At 33.7% G+C, this 25,685-nt stretch overlaps 2 protein-coding genes across 3 annotated transcripts; one reads left to right on the forward strand and one right to left on the reverse strand.

Moving 5' to 3' along the window:
• Positions 1-1,013: 1,013 nt before the first annotated feature.
• On the forward strand, positions 1,014-11,250 carry LOC126717738 (probable RNA-dependent RNA polymerase 1). Of its 2 annotated transcripts, none has more exons than XM_050419588.1 (5): positions 1,014-1,161; positions 3,074-3,611; positions 4,383-6,283; positions 7,035-7,185; positions 10,202-11,250. In XM_050419588.1, exons 2-5 carry the CDS (start codon positions 3,105-3,107, stop codon positions 11,030-11,032), a joined length of 3,390 nt encoding a protein of 1,129 aa, XP_050275545.1. In that variant the 5' UTR covers positions 1,014-1,161; positions 3,074-3,104; the 3' UTR covers positions 11,033-11,250. The 2 variants fall into 2 exon arrangements, with proteins under 2 accessions (XP_050275545.1, XP_050275546.1); XM_050419589.1 differs by having other exon boundaries at positions 1,022-1,161; positions 3,079-3,611.
• A 650-nt stretch (positions 11,251-11,900) lies between these two features.
• Positions 11,901-14,905, reverse strand: LOC126717739 (loganic acid O-methyltransferase-like). Its single transcript, XM_050419590.1, has 3 exons — positions 14,719-14,905; positions 12,920-13,582; positions 11,901-12,374 (listed from the first exon to the last, which is right to left on the reverse strand). Exons 1-3 carry the CDS (start codon positions 14,806-14,808, stop codon positions 12,039-12,041), a joined length of 1,089 nt encoding a protein of 362 aa, XP_050275547.1. The 5' UTR covers positions 14,809-14,905; the 3' UTR covers positions 11,901-12,038.
• Between the last annotated feature and the right edge of the window lie 10,780 nt (positions 14,906-25,685).

Below are 25,685 nucleotides of genomic sequence, written 5' to 3' on the forward strand. Positions count from 1 at the left end.
TATATACAATCTTTAAAATTAAAATATTTACAAATATTAAAAAATTAGGTTCTTATATTATAATAAACAAATATTTTTATATGAACTGAGTTTTTTTTTTTTTTAGAAATACAAGAACCAATTTGAATGTTCTAATATTTTTAGTTTTCACTCTTAGGAATAACTTTTTCTGTTTCTCTTTTTCTTTTCTTTTTTTGGTTGTAATTAAGAGAAACTTTTTCTTTTTTGAAGCCGCAGAGTAACTTTTTCTCTCTTTATTTCCCCCTTTTTTTTTTATGGGAAGACAAAGAACTTCATTAAGGAAAAAAAAAACAGCAAATTTCCACAAGCAACCAGGGTAACTTTTTTTTTTTTTCTCTTGATTGGTCACACCAAGCAACAGATTTCCAATCGATTCAATCATATATACAATCATTAAAATTAAAATATTTGCAAATATTAAAAGAAAGTAGGTTCTTATATTATAATAAACAAATATTTTTACACGGACTTTTTTTTTGAGAAAATACAAAAACCAATTTGAATGCTCTAATATTTTTACTTTTCACTCATAGGAATAACTTTTTCTTTTTCTCTTTTTTCCTTATTCCTTTTTCCTTTCTCTTTCTCTTCTTCTTCTTCTTCTTCTTCTATTTTTTTTTTTTTTTTTTTAATTTTATGGGAAGACAAGGAACTTTATTTAGAAAAAAAAAAAAGTAGCAAATTTCCACAAGAAGCCAGGGTAACTTTTTCTCTTGATTGGTCACACAAGCACCAAATTTCTAAGCAATTCAATTATATATACCATCCTTATAAAAAAAAAAAAAAAACATTTACAAATATAAATGAATGAGAGAGAGTCTAATGACCCATTTAGTAGAAGAGATTGAGAAATATTGTTTATAATTTTTTAAAATATATATAAGTAAAAAAGTATATAAGTATCCGTGTAATGTTGTTTTTAAACAAAAAAATATATATTTAAGATACTCTATCAAACGCGCCAAAACGCTTTGTGCACGTTACCTTTCTTCCTCATTAAGTCATGTATTTGTTTTAGTCTGAGGAATTGACTTAGGATTGACAACAAAAGACAGCAAGAGAGTAAGAGACACTGACACAGTGACACTCTCTGAGTTCTTTCGCCTTCTTCATGAGCTTTGGATATTTTCATTCTCTCTGGTGAGACTCTGACACTTAAGACTCCTATATACGTGATATTCTTTCTTCATCTGCAAGTTTCATTGATGTGGGTGTCTACTGAAACTGATCAAACTTCAAAGGGACTGTCTTTTTGTCATTTCTTTTACTGGGTCAAATTTTTTGTGTTTGTATTATTATTCTTTTTCTGGGTTGAAATTGGTTGGGATTTTGCAAGTAGTAAAGGGATTGATGCATCTTTGCTTTAGTTCCTATGAGGGTTTGCTTGTGTTGCTTTATACTACTATGTTTGTTTGATTAATTTGATTATGAGCATTATTATTCTTTGGGTTAGTTCCTTTGCTGCATCTCTTTCTCTAGTTCTTTTGCTTGGCCTACTAGATAATCTATGAGTTCTTTAATTTTTTCTGCTTATTTTCAAACTGCTACTTAGTTAAAAAATGAACTTTCTTCTTATAATAATGGGTCATATTATCAATAAAGAGCCAAAGCCACTGTACTTCCACTTGTTTTTCTTTGGAGAATAACATGGTGATTAAACAATTCACCAGTCACATTGAAGGGTAGGGACCTGGAGCATTTTAATTTGCTACACAGTAGATCAAAACCCTCACAAGCATGTGGCCTTATCATAATTGTTGGGAAGAGTGAGATTCATATGGCCTAGTCTCGACAAATTGTCACAAATGTAGGAATAGACAGATGTTTAGGACTGAAGAGCGAACCTATACATAAAGGGGCTAATGATTTGTTTGTACTTATTGTCAAGCTCAGATTTATAATCCTACCATTAGTTAATTCGACAATCTAGTCCAAGATTTAACCATTCTTGCTTAGAGATTACTAGAATTTGTGAGTTACTAGATATGCTTTTGATCTATGATCCTACCCATAGTTAGTTTAACAATCTAGTCTGAGATTTCACACTCTTGTGCAGAGTTTGATTAGAATTTTTGAAGTAGTGGATTTTCTTTTGAAAGTGAGAATCACGTTCTTTTAAGTGTTTAGTGGCAGTTGAAGTACATCCAAAATCTTAGTGGTTGCTTCGTATTTAAATTTGTGTTTCTTTATTTGATTGTGTGACATGACCACGTGGTGATGTAGTAAAAATGAGAGGACTAATTGGTGAGGTAGCAGCGTTTATGTAACAAGGAGGTGATGCACAAAAATGAAGAGATAGATTAAGATTGGAAATCAATTTTTCAGGAAGACTAAGAGTAATGGATCTTATGATGATAGTTACAAAATCCTTAGACAATCCTTGCTTTCTCTAACTGCATCTGGTTATAGATTGAGATTCCTTCAAAATATGACTTTTTGGATGTTCATAGAAATGTTTAATGTCTGGTCTGGAAGTATCCATACTATGGACTTGATAATAATTGTCTTTTGCATGTGTATGGTAAACTTGATTTTCTTGCCTTTCTTGCATTGATAGAGACTTTGTTGGTTATTTCCTTATTTATTTTCTAGTTATTGTGAACTTTCACTAAGTTATGCAATTTTACTTCAAGAATAATTGGGGTTTAAACACTTTCAAAACCTTTATCATTCATACTAATTATTGCAATACGGACTTCACCATCTCCATAAATTTTTATGACATACACCCACCACAATGATGGGTACCGCTCCAGCATAAATGGAGGCAGTGTTGTTTTACTATTGTACTTATGGACTGACATTTGAGAAGTGGGAGTTCAGTGCCAAGAAATTAATTTTATTCAAAATAGTGTAGATTTGCAACATTCAGTAAGGTATTTATTTTATTATTAATTTCTATGAAAGAAGGGATAAATTATTTACTGTCTTGACAGAAAGACTAAGCAGTTTTTTTTTTTTTTTTTTTTTTTTTTTTTTTTTTTCTGGTTTATGATATGTTGTGCACATGCAAAGTAAAATGTAATATATTTTTGTTGATGACTTGTGGCAGAATAGAGTTCTGGTAAAATTAATTGGATTGGATGGGTAAGACAATTCAGTTGAATGGATTCCCTTCGAATGTTACTGTAGCGACTGTTAAACGGTTTGTGGAGCAACATACAGGTGAAGGAACTGTTTATGCTATTAAGATTAGGCAAAGCAGAGGTGTGCGTCCAGCGGCATATGCTATCATTCAATTCACCACCACCAGATGTGCTGAATTAATTATTTCCTTAGGGTTATGGTATGGGACATCTTATCTGAGGGCTCGGGAAATGGAGCGTGATATTGTACCAAAGCCAAGAACTTTTCTGCATAGCATGGAAAATATAAAACTGCATCTTGGTTGTCAGATCTCAAATGAAAAATTTGTAATTTTATGGAATGCGGCGAATGTTTCAGTGAATTTTGGGATTGGATTACGGAAGTTACAATTTTTTCTTGCCCATAATTATGTGGAATACAGACTCGATCTTTACTACGAGAATATTTGGCAGATTGAGTTACGTCGTCCACGCAGTCAAGATACTAAGCATCTTTTGATTCAGGTTGGTCTGTTTTGATTTGATTGTTCATTTTAAAATAAAAAATAAAATACCTGGTTATCTTCTCTTTAGCTAAACAAATAGTGTTATTTAAGTGTTGATTCCTCCATTGTCTTGTTTGAACGATTTGCATGTTTTACTTTGTTGAAACTACTCATGTGAACACCGGTTTTATCATATTCAAATTACAAATATAACCTCACAAGGGTTAAGAATTACAAATGTAAATAATATTTGGACTATATATTCAAAAAAGTTCATCTATCAATGAACCATGGCTCAACTGGCAATTCTTTCATAATAGTGGGTTCAATACCTATTGGGTGTGTGTAGTTTACCAATATAAAAAGGATTCATGCTATCTTCTTTAATCATCACATCCTTGCACATAAACTCAGAAGTTCTAACTTTGATTTTCTGTCTTCTGTAGTAAACAACTACATTCCCAGTAGAACTCATGAGTGCAACACTCGTGATGCATATATAAATTGAATTTTTTTTAATGTAAAATAATGTTTTTGGTAGTTAGTTATCTAGTGCAAGGTTCATATAAAGATACATTTTTGTGTCTAGTATGAAAATCAACTACTTCATAAGCATATACTCTAGCTATATGTTTATGCTTGCAATAGCTATTAACAAAACATGGTGTATTCTCTGTAAGTACCAAATGACTTTACTTTTTCTCTAACACTAACTGTTAGTTGACATTCACAGAAGGATTCTTATAATTATTTATATTATAATATTTTTTATTTTTGTTTTAATTGTTAGTTATTTGGCGCTCCTCGGATTTATGAGAAGGCTATGCTCACTTCAGGAAGTGAATTTGAAGATCCTAATCTTAATTATTTCATGCATATTCCTGATGACCAATGGATTCGTGCAACTGATTTCACTCCATCATGCTATATTGGGCAATCTTCTGCTTTGTGTTTGGAACTTCCTTCTGATCACCAGCTTCCAAATTTTCGGGAGAACTTTGGTTATTACAAAGAAAGTGAAGAAAGATATATTTTGGAAACTGGGTCTAGTTTTTCTTCCAATATGGATTTGGTGCCTATTGTTGGCCCTCCGCCTGGGATTACTTTACCATTTGATATCTTGTTTAAAATTAACTCGTTGGTTCAACATGGCTGTCTTGCAGGACCAACACTTGATGCTAGTTTTTATCGCTTGGTTGATCCAAGAAGAATGAATATTGCCTTAATAGAATATGCCCTGGAGAAACTTTATCATTTAAAAGAATGTTGGCAGGAGCCTTCAAGGTGGCTTAGTGAGCAGTATAGAAAGTACCTCACATCACGACATCCTCCAAAGTCGCCTGTTATATCATTAGACTCTGGGTTGGTGTATGTACGTAGGGTTCAAATAACACCTTCTAAAGTTTACTTTTGTGGTCCAGAAATTAATGTGTCAAATCGTGTCTTGCGCAATTTTCATGAAGATATTGATAATTTTCTTCGTGTCTCCTTTGTTGATGAGGAATTGGATAAACTGCATTCAACAGATTTATCTCCACGTGCATCTTCTGGTAATGAGGATAGGAGAACTGGAATCTACAAAAGAATTCTATCTATTCTTAGAAATGGCATAGTTATTGGTGATAACAAGTTTGAATTTCTTGCATTCTCATCAAGTCAATTACGAGAAAATTCCATGTGGATGTTTGCTTCAAGAAATGGACGTAATGCTGATGATATCAGAGAGTGGATGGGCATTTTTCATCAGATTAGAAATGTGGCGAAATATGCAGCCAGATTGGGTCAATCCTTTGGTTCATCCACAGAAACTCTTACTGTTGAAAAGCATGAAATTGAAATTATTCCTGATGTAGAGGTTGTTCAGGATGGGGTCAAGTATGTCTTCTCTGATGGAATTGGGAAAATATCTTCTGAATTTGCTAAGGAAGTAGCTTTAAAATGCAGTTGTAAAGGACACACTCCATCTGCCTATCAGATTCGATACGGTGGGTACAAAGGTGTTGTCGCAGTTGATCCAACCTCATCTGCGAAATTATCATTAAGGAAGAGCATGTCTAAGTATGAATCAGAAAACACAAAACTAGATGTTTTGGCACATACCAAGTTTCAGCCTTGTTATCTGAATCGCCAATTGATCACCCTTTTGTCTACCCTTGGAGTTGAGGATTATATTTTTGAGAAAAAACAAAAAGAAGCTGTAGACCAACTTGATGCTATATTAATAGATCCGTTAAGGGCACAGGAGGCTTTGGATTTGATGTCCCCAGGAGAGAATACCAATGTTCTAAAGGAAATACTCAAGTGTGGTTATAGGCCTGATTCTGAACCATTTCTTTCTATGATGCTGCAGACATTCCGGGCATCAAAGTTGTTGGAATTGCGGATTAAAACAAGGATATTTATTCCAGATGGAAGGGCAATGATGGGATGTCTAGATGAAACTAGAACTTTGGAATATGGTCAGGTATTTGTGCAATTTTCTAGTAATAATTACAAGCTTAGGCAGCTACACAATGATTTCAGCATGTGTAGCGGCAGTGGATCAGATCAGCGATTTGTTCTTAAGGGGAAGATAGTAGTTGCAAAAAACCCCTGCTTGCACCCTGGCGATGTGCGTGTTTTGGAGGCCGTTAATGTGTTAGCTTTGCACCATATGGTGGACTGTGTTGTTTTTCCCCAAAAAGGATTTAGGTAAATTAAATCTCCTAGTACTTCTTCAACTTTATCCTTGAATAATGTTATTTGAATCATAGGTGACAACTTTTATTTTTGTCTCTCTCATCTTTATGTGAAAGCACCATTTTGTTATTGAGCTAGCTAGATTCTACCTGTTGTCTGCAAGAATAAATTCTCTGTAGACGATATGTTGCAACTGTGACTGCAGTGGATAAATTTGCGTGAAGTCCTTCAATTTTTATATTTGACTACTACAAGGCTTAGTCACCTCTCTTTCTAGTTAGCAAATGATTTTGTCAACTATGCTTGTCATTTGTTAAAACATGATAAAAACATGGATATGGGTTTGGGATGTTGTGGTCTTCCTATTAGAGTTATACTCGCAAAATCCCCAAAAGGGAAATAATAACATAACTATGGTTCAACTAAATGTTTAACTACCTTATGTTTTCTCTTACAGGGGAATCAAGTGTCTATGCTACATGGGACTTCGCTTTCCCTTGAAGTTTTAAAGTTTCGGATTTATGTGATGTTGACAATTTGACATACACCTGAACTAATTTGTGTATTTTGAGTCTAATGTAATTTTTCACCTAGGATTTTGGCTTTAGTGGCAAGATAAACCATTATTATCAAATATTATATGCTTTGTCTATAACATCATCAGTTAGTTTATATGTGGCAGAATGTTGTTCGTTCTTTTGAATGCTATTTAGTGGAATTTTCTAAAGATGATTGTGACTGACAGTTATTTGATTTTTATAAGGCCTCATCCAAATGAGTGTTCGGGTAGTGACTTGGATGGAGATATCTACTTCGTCTGTTGGGATCCTGAACTCCTTCCACCTCAGCAAATTCAGCCAATGGATTACTCTCCAGCACAAAGTCTGCAGTTGGATCATGACGTTACCATTGAGGTATAGCTGTCTTGGATAAATGATAGCATGTTTAAATAACTGGGCAGCCCTTTTTTTCCCCTATGTTTTAATCTAAATGTAGGTTCTCTTAATGTTCTTTCGGCAAGCTCTTGTGTTCTTATTTTGCCCTTATATCAAGGTATCTCAATGTTATAATTCATGATATCTCTATTCCCTATTCCCCTCTTGTGTGGCTTGATGTCATTATAACTGTTGTGCCAAACACACAAAGCAATAAAATAGTAAGCACCACAATACACAAATGTTTCCATAAATTCTATGTCTAAATCCATGGACAACACCAATGATGGTGCAACAACAGCGTGGTAGAAGCAAAAGTGATGTGGTTTTAAAAGTCTAGTTATATGTGTCTTAGGGTTAAAACAATTTTAATTTGGGGTTTAATATAACTAGTTGTGGTTAATTTTGTATTTAGAGGCAAAATTGTAACTGGGGGTGTGCAGAAAACTCACCGACCCGCCAAACCCGACCTGACTCAACCCGACCTACCAAGTTGGGTCGGTTTTTAGGGCTTGGTGGGTTGGGTTGGGTTACAATTTTTTTTTTTTAATAGCGGGTCGGATTGGGTTTGGGTCATAAAATTACAAACCTACCAAACCCGATTTGACCCACCCATATTTAATATATATTTAAAATATTTTATATATTTAATATTTTTTTTAAAAACCAGGTGTAGGGAACTTATATATATATACATATATATATATATATATTTAAATATATATTATATATTTAATAATTTAAAAAAAAAAAAAAAAAAAACTAGCTGTAGAGCAGCACTTCCTCGGTTCCTCTTACTAATACTAATTTAATATATATATATATATATAATAGATTATATAATTAATAAATTTTTGAAAATAACCAACTCTTTCTATCATATATAAAAGCGAGTTAGTTCACACAAATCCTAGTAAATTACTATTGTTGTTTAGTCATTAGTGTTGTTTGCCTTTAAGGAGTTACATTGATGCTAATCTTTGGATTTTTTTTTTTTAATATATTAATATTTATATTTTTTTCTACTCAATTTAATAATAATAATAAAAATTTGTTAAACCCATAGGTTCAACCCGGCCCAACCCGACCCATGTGGGTTGGGTTGGACTTATGTGATGAGTTGGGTTAGGTTGAATTTTTTTTTACCCACCATGGTGGGATGGGTCAAAAAATCCCCTCAACTCGACCCATGTACACCCCTAATTGTAACTTTTGCAACTCCTATGAATTAATGGTATTTAAGTAGTTTAGTTGAGTTTAGAATTTACTTGGAGATCCTATGTATCTTCAGTTTTATTTTCTGAGTTCAAGTTAGTGTTTGATTAGTTTTTGCTCTATAAGGTTTTTTGTTTATTAGAATTCAAACTAGGATTCTTAAAACTACTAGTACAGTTTATTAGGATTCCTCAAATTAGGAGTCTTAATACTACTAGTACAACAAAAAATCCTTACATATATTTATGCTTAATGTACTCAAAGAATAGATGGAGTTGATTAATAAAATATTGAGTGTTTTTTATGGAGGAAATTTGTGAAAATGGAAAGTTGTTTTAGAAAGCTAAGTTGCTTAGAGAAAATAAAGAAAGAACTAGCTCTTTAGGAGATACACTCTTGGAATAATACTTCACAGGTAGAGATTTCTTGGATTCAAATTCCACCAATTACAATGAGAGCAACCTTGCTTATTTATAGTTACATAAGCAAGCTGCTGAGTTAGTTAGAAGAACCCACCTTGTGGCTGTCATGTGATTGACCAAAGCCTAACAAACTTCTCTAACTAACTGATAGGCTATTGCACTTATCACTAACAACCTATCCGCTAACTTTCTGTTACAAGTGAGAAAGGCTATTACAAGTAAAAGGAACCACTTATCATACAACATAAGCACTAGTAACAACTAGCTTTAAAAATGAACAACATCAGTTTTGAGTATTGAGGCACGTTAGCCTTTTTGTGTGTGCTCTAGTTTGAGTCAATTAGGGTTTGGTTTACTAGTCAAAGTAGGAGTCCTAGTTCTATTAGGAGAAGTTAAGATTTATGGTTTTTACAAAATGTGTTATTGTAATCAAACGAGGAGTTGCTGCTATGCACACTACTTGTCATAGATTGTTGGTGAATTCGATTTTGCATTTCTTCTTATGTATTAGCTTCCTGGAACTAATTATTTTTTCTTGCCCCAACCAAAATCTACTATAACGATATGAATTACAAATTACAACTATATACACATATGAACCTCCCAAACACAAAATAAACATTTACTAACCCAAAACCCCAATATCGCACTAACTTAATAGACAAAGATTTGTCTTCCAATTATCACACAAAATTCTCCGAAAGTTACACCACCATTTTATTTTTAGGGACAATCAAAGTCCCCCACTTAATAGGCACGATTTACGGCAGAGGAAGGACTTGAGAATCACATGGTACATGTTTGAGTTAGAAAAGAAGGAAAAGAATTGTTTGTTTAATAGCCAATGCATAATTGTTTGTTTAATAAGTGACCTTATACTTGCCAATGATGCCCTGGCATGGTGGGGCTTTCGAAGCTGTGTTGTGGAGTCGTGGGTTTGGTCAAGATATTTGTCTTATATTTATCTGTTGAGGGATTTGTCTGTTTGGTCATCTAAAATAGGAACTATTTAACACTTCATTTCGGTTTTGATTTTATACAAGCCTTTCTATGTATTATTTAAGCATGGTAAAAATTGTACTAGAGAGGCAGAATTTTATATACAAACAGCATGGAAACTCAAACATTGGCTGTGTAGTAGCTTAGTTTGTTCAGCATTACATGAATTGGAATTCCATGAAAATCCTTCAAAGCATTGAATTGATGAGTTGCATTTCTGTATATGTCATAATGTATTGTCAATTCAATGAATTTTAATTTTCTGCTCAATTTTATCTCTAACCTCATGCCTTAGAACTTAAAAGAATTCTATTTTCCACAAATTCCAATATAAGAGGTGTTTATTTTTTCTGTTACAGGAAGTCGAGGAGTATTTTACCAATTACATTGTCAATGACAGCTTAGGAATTATTGCCAATGCCCACACAGCATTTGCAGATAAAGAGCCTACAAAAGCTATGAGTAATCCCTGCATAGAGCTTGCAAAGCTATTTTCAATTGCTGTTGACTTTCCGAAAACTGGTGTACCAGCTGAAATACCGCATGAACTTCATGTCAAAGAATATCCAGATTTCATGGAGAAGCCTGACAAACCCACCTATATATCAGAAAATGCGATTGGAAAGCTTTTCCGGGAGGTAAAAGACATTACACCAAATGCTAGTTATTTTAAGTCCTTCACTGCTGAAGTTGCAATGCAATCATATGACTCTGATATGGAAGTTGATGGCTTTGAGGATTTTATTGATGATGCTGTTTATTACAAGGAAAATTATGATTACAAGTTGGGAAACATGATGGACTATTATGGCATCAAAACTGAGGCTGAAATACTGAGTGGGAATATCATGAGAATGGGCAAGTCTTTCACTAAGAGAAGAGATGCAGAAGCAATTACTATGGCTGTAAAGTCCTTGAGAAAGGAAGCCAGGGCCTGGTTCAATGAGAAGGGAAGTGATTTAGATTCTGAAGCTGAAGATGTATATGCAAAAGCTTCAGCTTGGTACCATGTCACATATCATTATAGTTATTGGGGTACCTACAATGAGGGTATGAATCGAGATCATTTCCTTAGCTTTCCATGGTGTGTTTATGACAAGCTGGTCCACATTAAGAAGGAAAAAGCGAGAAAAAGGATGGCTCTGTCTTCTTTGGAACACCAGTTCAGTCGTGGATTGCGTTTGAGTTGAGAAATTTGCATTTGTTGTCCCCTCTTGAACTTTTGATGATCTCTATAGCTTAACTTTCCTTCTTATCATGTGTATGTAATAATGTAAATAGAAAGTGCAGAATTTAACTTTGGTACATGATGTTTGCTTCTTTTAACGGAGTATAATATTATGTCAGTTTAGTAAGATGTAAATGCCTAAGTTGATCATTTTATTATATATATCTATGGTTTCTTCCTTTTATAGAGGCTATTGACCCACAGTAGTGGTTTTGAAGCCCTCATTATATTTGGCAACGGTCAACTCTGCAGGCTGAATTTTTACTTGAAAAGAGTTGGTGATCAAAGTACAGGATTATGGTTGATGGCATGACACACCAGCTACTTCATTCCAACTCTAGGAGAATATGATAAGACTTAAGAGGCATGATGTCTACGTGTATGGCAAGTTGTCAACACCTATCACAACTTGCTTAATGTTTTTTCTAGTTGTGAAAAATATTATACCACGTTTCAGTCGCATGGTCACACCTATCTTCCCTAAATTTGCTTTGATGTTAGTCCATCTTAATTTACTTTTACACTGTACCACCTTCCAAAAATATTTGTAATTTATTCACACAAAATGAATGCCATTTCAATTCATGTTTATTCCAAACAATTGTATTGAATTGCACAACCAAGTGATGAATTGAATTGTGAACTCTGAGTCTAATTCTTTTCATTACAATGCAATGAACTGAATATATTAGAGCATTGTTTGCACTTGCCACTAGCATTACATTCAATTGTTGTTACTTTTCCTCTTTAAGTTATGACTTTACTAAACATTATTCATATAAAAGAGGTCTTTTTATTTTATTTTATTTTTTATAGGAACATATAAAAAGTGGTTAAGTCCCTATTGTTATGGACCTTTATTTGTAGCTAATATCAAAGTTTCCTTTTTGACAATGAAATAAAATTTGTGCCGATGCATATGCAAATTTGTGACAATAAGAAGTCTTAGACGTGCTTCCAAAGCCACATCATATGCGTTTCAAAACAATAAACAGTTGATTTCCTTCATTGAGTTTTGACTCCAATAGGCCGATAATCTCTCCATGTTTCTTACAGTATCGATCAAATAGTTCATCAATAATCTCAGTTCCAAAATGTTTGCTTATTATACCCTCCATGCCAGCTCTTAGGTGCATCGTGCATGCCTGGCCACTGAGATCATCAACTCTTGCACAAGGTTGTGTTATCTCCATTCTTTCAATGCTAAAACACCCATTTCTTTCCACCAGTAGCGTCATCTCCTTGGGTGAGGCAACATAAATAGGCAAGTTAAAGGAGTCCACCTGAACTTCACTAATTAATCCCTGCAAAGGTAAGAGTAGGCATTTTGGTTTGAAAATACTAAAACTATTACCGATTTTACTAGAAAGTGCCTAAAACCTGAAGTGGAGGTGGATGCAATTGGTCCTACTTAAATAACATAATAAATGAGTATTTGAATTATTGTGATTTGTAAACACATTAGTTTGCAAAGCATATGTAACAAAATTTATATTATCTCTAGCATCATTAGTTTCATTTCTACACATATGGAACATAAATCGTTCTTGGGACAATGCATAACTAGGAGAAGTGACAAACTCCAACCCCTACAAAAGAGATCCTCATGAAGTGGTTTTCTTTTTAAGTTGTTTGCCAGGCAAATTGCCTTTACATTATATAGACCAGTTAAAGTACTCCATGGTCCTAGCAAATTTCTATTATCAGATGAATATATAAAAGTTTAAGTTTAACAAATTCTAAGTTCATATGCTGACATTTAGTGTAAGTTCAAAAAATTTACTTGCAGTGATCTATTTGACTTGGAAAAGCTTCTAGTGCAAAAAGTAATAGCTGATTGCTAGCTTACCTCCTTTGCCATATCCATGAGGCAGTGTCCCAGGAAATCAAACATCAATCCTGTTGCTGAACTAGAATGAGGAATCCCATTTGGAATTCCTGGCATAATAAGCACCATTAGTCCACCCACAACAAGCTCTTTAGCCCTACCATCTAAAAAGGTTGTTATGTCCTTAGCAAATTGGGCTGTATAAGCTTGAGCTACTTCGTCTGGGGCACTTGCATAGTGAACCCTCCCCTTGTTCCATGCAGCAGAGTTCTTATTTAGCAGCTCTTCTGGCACCTTAGAGAGCCATTGGAGTGCAAAAGATGAATGCACAAAATCGAGAGAGAAATCAGGGAATAGCCGACCATGGAAAGACCCTGGCACTCCAGTTGCAAAGTATGGCCTTTCTGGTGGGAGAGAGGCAAAGAGGGTATTAAAATCACTGGATGTATGATCATTGAAGAACACTTGAAATTCAGGCATATGAGAAGCAAAGCCATGGGATTGGTACTTTTGTTGCACAGCATCTATTATATTTTGCATAGCAATGAAGGTATTTGGCCCAACTGAACATCCCAAATCTGCTATGCGGAGTGTGCTCTTTGAACTAGAAATTTGTTTTTCTACATCAAGCTTCTCCGCAATTACATCATCAATTATTGCCTTCACAGCATTTGTACCTGCCCTCTGCATACTAGGTATGTCAATCATAGTAGTTTTCGACTTTTTTAAATGTCACTTTTTATTGTATATAGTTTTTCTTTTCTTTTCTATTTTTAAACAATCCTATTTTTTTTTTAAAATAATGAAAAATAAGATATACCAGATGGACATTAGGTTTATCTAAATGGATACTAAGTTAAGTATGTCATTATTAACATATGCACAAGTATACAACATGAATCATTGGTATGGTCTTAAGTTGTGGTTATAAACTTATAATTGATTTTGTAAATGAATCCACTGGCTTATTGGCAGCATTTCTCTTTCTTTTTGACAACTATGACTAAAACAAGTCAATAGAATACACAACATTTGAAGAAATGATAAATTTAAAAAAAAAAAAAAAATCACTAGAACTTTTTTATATTATTAGACAAATAAACAGCACATTGTATTGGCCAATAAAGGTATACATGGTTTGATTTCAAGTTCCATGTAGTATAACTCCAAACAATGTTACATCATCCAATAACTTGTTATTAAATTCATATTTTACAAATCCTACTATTAAATTACAAGTTTTATATGTTCTTAACATGCATACTAATTTTCATGTTAAGCAGATGTTATTTATCATTTAATTTATAAACTCATCTTTTATGAATTATTTTAACCTATAAAAACTTCAAATTTAAACAGTTTTTATGACATGGCTGTTGATATTTGATATTTTGAAATTTTGCAAAAATGAAGAGCAAATAATGAAATCTAACAATGAATTTGTCAAAATTTACACAAATTAAAAAAATATCGGTAGATATAACATTTCTTAAAATTATATTATGTGTAACTTCAATTTATGGATATATATAAATTTTTTTTTTTTTACTTTGCAAAACAAATAAATTAAATATATTCTATTGGTTAAAAGGGGTTTCTTCCATTTGGGGCTTGATAGCCACATGTTGCAGCCCAGAGATTTATTAGCATGCACATTATACGGCTGGTAAAAATTCATTACCAAATGATATACACATTAGTATGCAACATGCCTAGCCAAATAAGATTAGTTCTTAAAAAATAAAAAATAAAATAAATTAAAAAAAAAATTAGAAGAGAGGAAGATATAGGAGAAAAATAGATAATAAAATTGAAGAAACCTGGAAGTAGGAGTTTTTGGTATAGCTATTACTGCCATCTCCGCCGTTCATTGGATAAGATTCAGGCACCATGTTTGTATTGTTACTCATCTTCAACTCTCTCTCTGCGCTTGTGTTCTCACCAAGTTATGCCAGCTGATAGGAGCTATTTGCTTTATATTCTTAACATTGTACTCTGACAACGACTGGGTTAGCCGGCCACAATTTAATAACAATTGCCTAGAAATAACGTTATTAAGGCGCCAGATTTTATAGAATTTAGTGCGCTTTCAAGTTTTGACTTTATGGAGGAGCGTTCTCATAAAACATTTTATGGAAGAGGGTATTTTTTATTTTTTTATTTATTTTTTATGACAAACAAAAGGATAGATCCTTCCATTTTCCAATAAAAAATTGATATGGTACTGATTTTTGTTAAGAGCCATGTTAACGAGAATATTTAAGACTTTCGTTAATAATTCATTTTAGGTAAGTTCTGACATTAATTTATGGTAAATGAAAAAAATTATCAAAATATTAATTATTTTTTCTTTTCTCATAAAAACTTTCTTTAAATGGATTATTAACCATTATCTTAAAAGTATCAGTTAGCATTTTTTTTTAATTATTCCCTAAGTAGTTATTAATTTTCATTGCATTCTCAACCTTCTTTGTGTCCAACCGAATTAAGGGAGTTAATCTCGTATCGGAGGCCGTATCGGTTTGGCCAAAGAAACGGGATATTTCGATACCGATATATTGTTTTGAATTTACCGCTATTATATATATGGGTCCGGTTAATGTGTGCCTTAAGGGTACACATTAAGGTGTTGTTTGGTTTAAGTGTTTTCATCATCCAATACTCAGTTTTCATCACTCAGTTTCTGAATTTTGTGGGCCCCACAGAGACTTGCTTTGTTTGGATGAGTTTCCTAACTCAATTTCCGTGACTTAATTCTCAAAAAATTGAGTTTGAGTCACGGCAGTTGTTTTCAATTTCTGAAAAACGAGTGACGGTGGCAATAATGTAAATACATGCATCTTTGTGGGACCCGTGTCAGGGACAAGTCCTAAGCACCAACGACTTTTTCTCCTTCTCTCTTTCCCCTTTCTCTTTCTTCTTTCCCCTTTCTCCTTCTCCCAGCAATAAACCAACATTTCTTCATAAATTTTTTACTCCTTTCTCTCTTCTCTATCTGTACTTTTCCCTTTGCATCTCACATTAAATGAAGAATTAAATGAATATCACTCGGAATACGATCTGGTCGAAGTCTTGGGGACCTAGACCGTCCCACCTAGAAGAGGCTCTACGATCTAAAGAGAGCTCCGCATTTGATTCCTATCTTCAACCATTACTACATTCCTTGTAACCCATCTTTAGCCGAGAACCCGATTTTCTTCATGGACGAGAATTGGATCTTCTGTTGCGGTTTGGATTTATCCGATTTCTTTGAGCGCGAGTCTCTGTTCTGGAGCTCCGAGTTGTCCAATCCTCAAATTCTCAAAAGGCAAAGATCCGTGAGCGAGAAATCGGCCGATTCGTCGTCCAATTTCTCGCGGAGAAGTCTAGACCAAGGTGGATCGGCCGGAGCAAGGACCCCGAGATGGGTGGAGTTCTGGAGCGACGCAGCCGTAGACCGGCACCAGAGAAACTCATCATCATTGTCGTCTTCATCTCCGGAGAGATTCTTTGAGATGCCTAGGTCCGAAATGCCAAAATGGGTTGAGGATTTGAGGTGTGGGTTTGGATTTGATTTGGGCATAAGGTTTGTATTTGTGATTTTTGATTTGGGTATTTGTGGGTTTTGATTTTAATATCTATGGGTACCTATGAGTTTATGTTTGTATTCATTTGTGTTTGTATGTTTATGATGGTTTGGCCGTAGGTTTGGGATAGGATTGTTCTTGCTGATGTGTGTGTACATGAGAAATGAAAGAGAAAGAGGACAGCTTCATTGAGAGTAACAGGGCAATGGTGACTGAAGGGGAAGAAAATGAAATGAAGAGAGTGAGGGTGAGGCGGGTAGGCTAACAGAACTTATGACATGTTGCTCAGGTATGGGTCCCACAAAAAGTAAAAAAAATTGAGTGATGAGAAACTGAAAAAATATGCCAAACAGGTGGGGTAGGAAATTTGGGTATTTTAAATGATGGGTGATGAGTAATAAGTGATGAGTGATGGATGATGAAAACTGAGTGATGAGTGATGAGTGATGAGTGACCATTTTTTTTAAACCAAACAAGTCCTAAGCTATCCATTTTTAGAATCATTTTCTAGGAAATTGAAAAAGCTGTCAATACTTTTTCAATTCTCAAGAAAAAATTTTCCAAAAATGAAAAATATTATGTGCCCTAAGGACACATATTTGCAAAATCCTATATATATATATAACCAAAATTCAAATAATTTGTTAAAAAAAGTTTAAATTTATAAATCTTTTATCTCATTTAATATGTTAATCTTTAGTTAAAATTTCAACTAAGTAATATTAATAATAATAGGAAATTGATGTTCCTACTTCTTTAATAATAATAATAATATCACAGTCAGTAAAGTTTGACAGTACAAAAACTTTTTTCACTTATTAAAAGTTAAAATGCCATTTGATACTTCTTTGCATTAGAGGGAAAAAAATAAATCAAAGTCAAATTTGAAATCTCAAAATTTTATAACAATTCATGTGGGTGTGACAAATTACAAACAAAAAGCAAACCTCCTTTACTTTTAGTTTTTTACCATTAAAAGTCACCACAAAACAAACAACTAAAAAGCCTTCAGGAATAAAAACTTAAAAACTAAGAGAGGTGGATGGGCGTGAACGCCGTGAAGAAGAATGGCCGATCACTTTTGGAACAGTGCTGGTGATGGCGGTAATATGGGTTACATGGTAAAAGATCTTTTACTGTTAATCACTTAATTTCCATTTTTTTTTTTGTTTTTCTTTTATCGTCCGGTATTCTTTTTCTAGCTGGTATCCAGTTTTTTTCCCAGTTTTGCCAATACAACCTAGTGAGCTTCGGTACAAAAAGCGGTACAAAATAGCCATGTTTCTATACCGGCCAAGGTGCTAGTATGAAAAATTCCAACTGTACCGGTAGGTATGGTATAGTATTGACTCTACTGAACCGAACAATGTTAAGAACATTTCACAACTTTTGACATAATTCTCCATGTGATAAGTGGTAATCGATGAAAGTGTGGATCCATCATTTGATCTCAACCATTCACATTTCACCACGGAACAATTTGTGATAATAGTTGTGGACTTTTTTTTTTTTTTTTTTTTTATATATATATATATGTCACTAGTATTTTATTGTACAAAAATCCAATGTTAGACTTTCTCAATTAAGAAATCTTAATATTTTTCTCATTTATATTTTCTCGTTTGGTTGAAAGGTGAGGATTGGTTTGACATCGGACCAACCCACATAAACGGGAAAATATATTATTTTATTCCTCTTCTAATTTTTGCCCGGTGATTGAAAGGAATCACGTTGACATTGTCAATGCTTATGTAGTCCCCTTTTGTTTTTTTGGGTTAAATCACCATTACTTTATTGGTTTTATTAGTATACTATAGCCAGAACTAACAAGTTACTTAAAAGTTGTGGATTCCGGTTAGCTCAACTGGTAAAGTCTCTGATGGTTGAATAAGAGATTTGTTACCAAATTTTAAATATTGTTGTTCAAAATTATGTGAAAATTGTGATTTAAAGTGTTGTAAAAACACGTATTTAAAGTAGTCATAATGCAAAAAATGTATTTGATACCATGTTTTAAATAACATATTTTAAAATATGAAAAAAATATAATTATATGTTTGGTATGTATGTGTATATATATTTTAAAGCTGATAAACATAGTAAAAGTATTATTATTGTTATTATTATTATTATTATTATTATAATAATATTTGAAGAAAGAAAAAGTTCCCTTATTATTATTATTATATTTGAAGAAAGAAAAAGTTCCCTCATGTGGTCTTAGGGGTGTCAATGTTCGACCCAACCCGCGAACACGACACGAACCCAACACAGGTTTTTTCGGGTTAGGGTTGAGCCTTAATGGGTTTTGGTCATAAACGGGTCGACCCGAAAGCGACACGATAAGAAACGTGTCATAAGCGGGTCAACCCACGTAACCCGCAATAGACGTGTTTGACACGTCAATTTATTTGTGTCACCTCGAAATGACCCACTTAACACAACTCGTTTAACTTGTATAACAAATAAATATTTATTTTATTTTAGATTTGTCAAATACCTTTTATATCCAACATATATTTTAAATTTAAAAAGAAAAGTGAGTAATTACAAAAATTTACAAGGGATATAATTGGAAATTGAAACTTTACAAACTCTAGAAATACTAATACTTTTTTTTTTTGGGCATAGAACTTGCACAAATGAAATTGGATGAGCTTGTAGAAGATGTTATGAATTTGGACATCAACAAAAAATCTATGGATGATAATCGTGGTCATATTTAGGATTAGTCTACTGTTTGCTCAAATTCTTTCAATATTAATACTTAGTATTTGGCGAGTTCCAAGGATATTATATTTTTGTTGAACTATGTTATTTTATTTTTGTTAAACTTTGTTATTTTGAATTTGGGTTGAAGTGTATGCACTTTTTTTGGAATGTAAAAAACTTATTTCTAGATGAATCTTATATTTTTGTTGAACTATGTTATTTTAAATATGGGTTGAAGACTTGAAGTGTATGCACTGCTTTTTGGGATGTAAAAAAAATTATTTCTAGATGGATGTTATATTTAATATTATGCAGGTTGAAAAGGGTTGTGTTGCATTCATATCAACCCAACACGACTCGTTTATTAAGCGTGTCAAATGGGTTGGGTCAAGTCAACCCGCCTTATTAACAGGTCGGGTTAGAGTTGAAGAATCATGACACGATTATTAAATGGGTTGGGTTAGGGTTGAGCCATTTAGTCGAATACCCCTACCTCGACACGACACGAACCCGACACGTTAACCTGAATTGACACCCCTATGTGGTCTAATGTGGGACCTACAATTTTGAACATATTTATAAAAATGTTATTGTACAATGTTATTTGAAAACTAAAAATTGGTAGGAGGAGTTATCTAAATTTAGTGTTCAAACACTTTAAAATAAGAAAGGTAACCCAACACTCCTAAAAAAAATTCCCTACCAAACGCATTATTTTTTTTTTTTTTGGCCCCCACAGTTTTCAGTGGTTTTTTACGCTGCATCATTGTGAAACCAATTTAACTTTTTTGAACCCTTCATTGCAAACATTAAAGATTGATAAAGATAACAATACAAGGTCCAAATATTGATAGCTTGGATATAGTTGATGGGAGAGAAAGGTAACCCAACACTCCTAAAAAAAAATTCCATACCAAACGCATTATTTTTTTTTTTTGGCCCCCACAGTTTTAAGTGGTTTGTCACGCTGCATCATTGTGAAACCAATTTAACTTTTTTGAATCCTTCATTGCAAACATCAAAGATTGATAAAGATAACAATACAAGGTCCAAATATTGGTAGCTTGGATATAGTTGAAGGGAGAGGCTGTGTAGGATATTGGCCTCAAAATGCACCACTGGGAATAATATTGACATTCACTGTAAAATAACTTAAACCAACTTTTCCCTCAATCATACCAAATTAAAAGCGAAAAAAAAAAATTCATACCAACAAATAAAAAATTAGGAAACCAAAATGAAACATTTTGTAGTATGTTAAATAGGCCAAATTGTGAAGAAGTTATATAAGTTACCACTGTACCATAGCTGTAAGTGAAGTGCCCAATTCAAGGCTGAATTAAAGCTTGAATGCTTTTGACTTGCCTGCCTGGGTCGAATTGGGTATATATCATTTCAGATATCACTTTCCAGCTACTGAGAGAGACCTGATATATGGACACTAGAAAAATAAATACACGGGATTTTCTTTTTACTAGCTACTGATTGAGAGACCTGATCAGGCCTGCTCTTCTCAATCGTCTTAAAAAAATTAAAAATAAATAAAAAGAGAGAGAGAGAGCTAAAATGGAAAGAGTAACAGAAAATGAATAAAATTTTTCTCTAAACTAATTTGGAGAAAAATTCTTCAAATTTCTCATATATATCTTTTTTGGATGTGAATTTTAGAAATCTAACCATTGAATTTCATGCTCCTTATGTTCTTAACATATGTATCAAATTTCATTCAAATTGGATGTTATTTACTATTCGATTAATAACCTATTTATTATACAAGATTTTGGATCACAAAAACTTAAAATTTTAACATTTGTTTGATAATACAGCAATTGATCTTTGATCTTCTTGAAATTTTACAAACATGAAGGATAAAATAAGAACATGTAATTAACGGTTAGATTTTCAAAATTCACACCTAATATAAAGATATATGAAAAGTTTAAAATGGTTCTCTTTAAACTAGTTCAACGTTATACTCTAGTGCAGAATAGCTAGTTCCAAAGCCATACACTCCCATTCCCTACAAATAATCGCTAGAAATAATATTAACAAGTTACCCCATTTTATAGAATTTTGTGGGCTTTCAAGTTTTAACTTTATGGAAGAGCGTGATTCTTGGTCACGGTAGTTTTTTTTTAAGAGAATTAGCATTAGTATGTGTAAAATCTTACAAAATAGAAAAAGTAATTGATTTTACACATTTTGAACAAAAAAACACCCACATCAGTGGGTGTAAAATTGTGCATAAATATACAAGAGCTATTAATATTTTAATAATTTCTGATTCACTCCTTTTTTTTCTCTCTCTCCTCCCTCTGCAAAACTAATGCATTCTCTCCCCCATCATGTTCTTTCTTCCTCTGATACACACGCTCCCATAGACACAAAATCAAAAATCAACTACAAAAATAAAAAATCAACCACAAAATCAACCATTGGAACAAAATCGTTGGATCAGTGATTAGTGATCGTGGATCATGGATTGGAGAGGCGATTTGGATCGGTGATCGGTGATGTGGATTGATGATTGGAGAGGTGATGTGGATCGGTAATGTGGATCAGTTCTAGGTTTTGGTGGAGATCGGTGGATTGGAGAGGCGTTGTGGTACTTGTGATGCTTGTGATGGTTGTGGTGTTGATGGAGTGCTTGTGGTGGTTGAAAACTCGAAAATGTTTTAAAAACACAAGAGCTGTTTAGACCCCCAAAAAAAAGTTACGGCTCGATAGATTTTACACTAACTTAATTCTAAGTGCGGAATAGTGTAAATGCGAGCGGATAAACAAACAAGCTACTCTAACACATATTCATATAATCACAGCAATAAAATGAAATGCAAAAGAGTAGGAAAGAAGAAAGTAAACACAGATAACACGCCGATGTGTTATCGAAGAGGAAACCGAAGAACTTGGCGAAAAACCTCTCTATCGCCCTCCAAGCGGTAATCGATCCACTAGACAATCAATTGGGATACATGGGTTAGCAAGAGACCTTCCAAGCCTAATCTATCCGTTGTACCTAAGCCCTCCAAGCTCCTACTCCAACAAGGCTTCTCGGAACCATGTCTTGTCTAGCTCTCTGGATCCCGTAACAAGCTCCATGTTGCATCTGCCATCCTTGACTTCTTCCAATACTTCCCAATAACACCAAAAACACTCACTATACTGAAAAGGTGTGAATTGTGTTTGGGTACAAATCTCCTCTCAAGATATGATAATAGGAGAGGGAAGGAGAAGAGGCTACAATGAATACTCACTAAGGATGAGTAGCTTTCTCTCTAAAAGATGGGTGTGTGTTGTAGAAAACCTATCTAAGGTTTTTCTCTCTGAATGACCTTCTTTACATTTGTGGGTAATAAGGGTATATATAGTATGAGTAAAGGGTAAGGAAGTCACACATAAAAATCCTCCAGGTAGAATGTTTCGCGAGTGTCTCGTGAAAATGACAGCTTGGCACGACTCTTCAACTTCCAGACATGTGCTCCTCACGTGGCTCTTTCATGGGTTAGCTTCTCGCGAACTTCTCGTAAAATCCACTGATTCTTCACAAACTTGATACTAAACCCAATACAATAAAATCCCACAAAATACAAGGAATAAAATTAAAGCAATTACAACACTTTTTGTCATGGAATAAAGCCAACATAAAACATAGTTGTAAATCACAACTTTACAGTGGTGCTTCTGGGTTTTGTGGGTTGACGAAGATCGGTGTTGATAGAGATCGGTTTTGTGGGTTGCGGGAGATCGGTGTTGATGGAGTGCTTGTGATGGTTGTGGTGTTGATGGAGTGCTTGTGATGGTGCTTCTGGGTTTTTACCATGAGAGAAAGATGAAGAAAGAAGAGGAAGAAAAGAAAGAGGAAATGACAGAGAGATAAGGAAAAAGAAAGAAGAAGAAAGAAGAGGAAGAATAGGAAAAAGAAATGGGAGATAAAATAATATTAAAAAAGAATATAAAAATATTATTTATATAAAATATGGTATATAATAGATGGACTGATGTGGGTGTTTTGTAAAAATAGGTGTATAAAATAGAAAAAGTAATTTTTTTTGTGCAAAATAGATGATAAGTTTGCATCCACTGATGTCGATGCTCTAACACCAATTACAACAACCTGTTTCCAAAAATAAAAGGACGGATATTCCAATAAAAGATCCATATGCTATATACATATATATATATATATATATATTTTTTTTTTTTTCTTCTTTTGCCAATTATTCTTCATATAGTAGTTGATTATCATTGCATTCTTAGCTATGCTTGTGTCCAAAAATCCAATGACAAACTTTCTCAATAAAAAATCTTCATGTTTTCTTATTTGAGATTAAATTCAATAAGGATGGGGTGTAAACCCCTTGGTTTACACCAGCTAATAAAGACATGCCACATCAGACTTTTACTTAAACTCATTGTAAAATCAATACATACTAATACACCTAATAACATCTCAACGAACAAATAAATAAAACCTATTTCACGTTTCCCTAAAATCTCAATGACTCTTCACCTCCTGCATCTCTAGCCAATCCTTGTCAGACCAACTTTTGCCGCCGCACTACCTCGCCGAACCTAGGTGATTTGTTCCTGTTCTCAAAATTTTTTGGGTTTTGCTAAATCTCAATTCCTCTTCAGGGACAATTTTTTTTTGGGTTTTACACTTGTTACGACTCTAAACTAAAAAGACCATCTTCTTAAGTATGAGATTCCAAATATTTTTATATTTAAATTTAGAACCCAAAAGCAGTCCTAATTGTTTCAAAGGCAGATTGGATACCTTGCACCCTAGAATCTGAGCCAATGCTTCTGCTTCTGGTGGTTTTCGCAGATTTATTTTTAAAACAGAAATTGTATGATGATGCTAGTTACATGGTTTTCCAGATATGCTAATGGGATACTATACATAGTGATGGAAATTGCCAAGGCAACTTTGTTGCACTTTCCAGCATTATAGAGAGCATTTTTTTTCCTTTTAATAACAAGTGATATTCAATTCTCGACTTGTTACACTTTTTGAGTTAGTTGCTATTATATGTGGTCACTCCAACTTATGTTCAGAGCTCGTAATTGTTCATATTAATGGTTATGGGCTTCTGTAAAACCCAAAAAAAAAAAATCATCCCTGAAGAGGGATTGAGATTTTTTTAGCAAAACCCAAAAAATGTTGAGGACAAGAACAAATCACCTAGGTTCGGCGAGGTAGTGCAATGGCAGACGAAAGTCCAGTGAGGTAGTGTGGCGGTAAACGTTGGTTTGGCGAGGATTGGCTGGAGATGTAGGAGGTGAAGAGGGATTGAGATTTTAGAGAAACGTGAAATAGGTTTTGTTTATTTTTTTGTTGAGATATTCTTAGGTGTATTAGGATGGAAACAAAAACTGGAAACAATGCCAAACACACTACTCAGCAGTGGGACCCAAATATTTTGAGTTATGGGTGATGGAAACTGAAAATCCAAACAGCGGCCTTGTTTGGATTTTTTTTTTCATCACTCATCACTCCTCACTCAATTTCCGTCACTCATCACTCATCACTTAAAATACCCAACTCCCTACACCCCACCCCGTTTGGCACCATCACTTACTTATTATCACTCAATATTTTTCAATTGTTTGTAGGATCCACACACTGACCCAATGTCAGTTGACTTTTTTTTTTCTTTCCTCTCTCTCTCTCTCTCTCTCTTTTTTCCCTGCCTCTCCCTTTCGTTTTTCTCTACTTTTCTCTTCATTTTCCCCTGTTTTTCTTTGCTTTTCTCTTCATCCAGTATTTTTCTTTTCCAAAAACCCAAAAAAAAAAAAACCATTGTCCCAACCGCCGTTACAACCCACAGTGACAACAATAGCAACAGCAACATCAATAGCGGCAACAACTTTGACATCAACAGTGGCAACAACTTCGACGAACTCGAGATGAAAGAAAAGGAATAGAAACCCAGTGAAAAGGAAAAAAAAAAAAAAAAATGTAACCAAACCTAGAAACCAATGTGAAAAGAAAAAGAAAAGAAGAAGAAGAAGAAGAGGAGAATAGAGAGAGGTGTGTCCAAGACCCGTGAAAGACAACAACAAAAAAAAAAAAAAAAAAAAAAAAAAAAAAAGAAAAGAAAAGAAGAAGAAGAAGAAGAAGAAGAAGAAGAAAATAAAGTCTGTTGGAGAGAGCAAAAAGTCTGACCATGGGTCCCATATGTAATTTTAATTACAAAAATGCCATTGAAAATAGAGTTATGGAAATTGAAAGTAGCTAAAATGTGTTTTCAGTTTCCATAACTCATCACTCAAAAATCAGAGAATTGAGTGATGGAAACAAAAACTGGAAACAGAGTTATTAAAATCCAAACAAGCTTTTGAGTCATGGGTTCTACCATTTTTGAGTTATGAGTTATGGAAACTAGAAATCCAAACACCTCCATATCTCTTCTATCCTCCCATTTTTTTTATCTCTTTACCATTTTCTATCATTCCACTTTTCCACCCCTCCAACCAATATTTTAAATGTTTTTCCTTGAGGATGT

Source organism: Quercus robur, chromosome 3, assembly GCF_932294415.1.
Source record: "Quercus robur chromosome 3, dhQueRobu3.1, whole genome shotgun sequence".
NCBI lineage: Eukaryota > Viridiplantae > Streptophyta > Magnoliopsida > Fagales > Fagaceae > Quercus > Quercus robur.

What these genes read in the sequence shown, in the direction of transcription:
- LOC126717738 (XM_050419588.1), top strand. Translation starts at nt 3,105, where the DNA reads ATGGGTAAGACAATTCAGTTGAATGGATTCCCTTCGAATGTTACTGTA. An exon ending in CTAAGCATCTTTTGATTCAG is followed by an intron (nt 3,612 to 4,382) that starts GTTGGTCTGTTT and finishes TTTAATTGTTAG; the next exon opens with TTATTTGGCGCTCCTCGGAT. An exon ending in TTTCCCCAAAAAGGATTTAG is followed by an intron (nt 6,284 to 7,034) that starts GTAAATTAAATC and finishes GATTTTTATAAG; the next exon opens with GCCTCATCCAAATGAGTGTT.
- LOC126717739 (XM_050419590.1), bottom strand. Translation starts at nt 14,808, where the DNA reads ATGAGTAACAATACAAACATGGTGCCTGAATCTTATCCAATGAACGGC. An exon ending in CCAAAAACTCCTACTTCCAG is followed by an intron (nt 13,583 to 14,718) that starts GTTTCTTCAATT and finishes CCTAGTATGCAG; the next exon opens with AGGGCAGGTACAAATGCTGT. An exon ending in TCATGGATATGGCAAAGGAG is followed by an intron (nt 12,375 to 12,919) that starts GTAAGCTAGCAA and finishes TTACCTTTGCAG; the next exon opens with GGATTAATTAGTGAAGTTCA.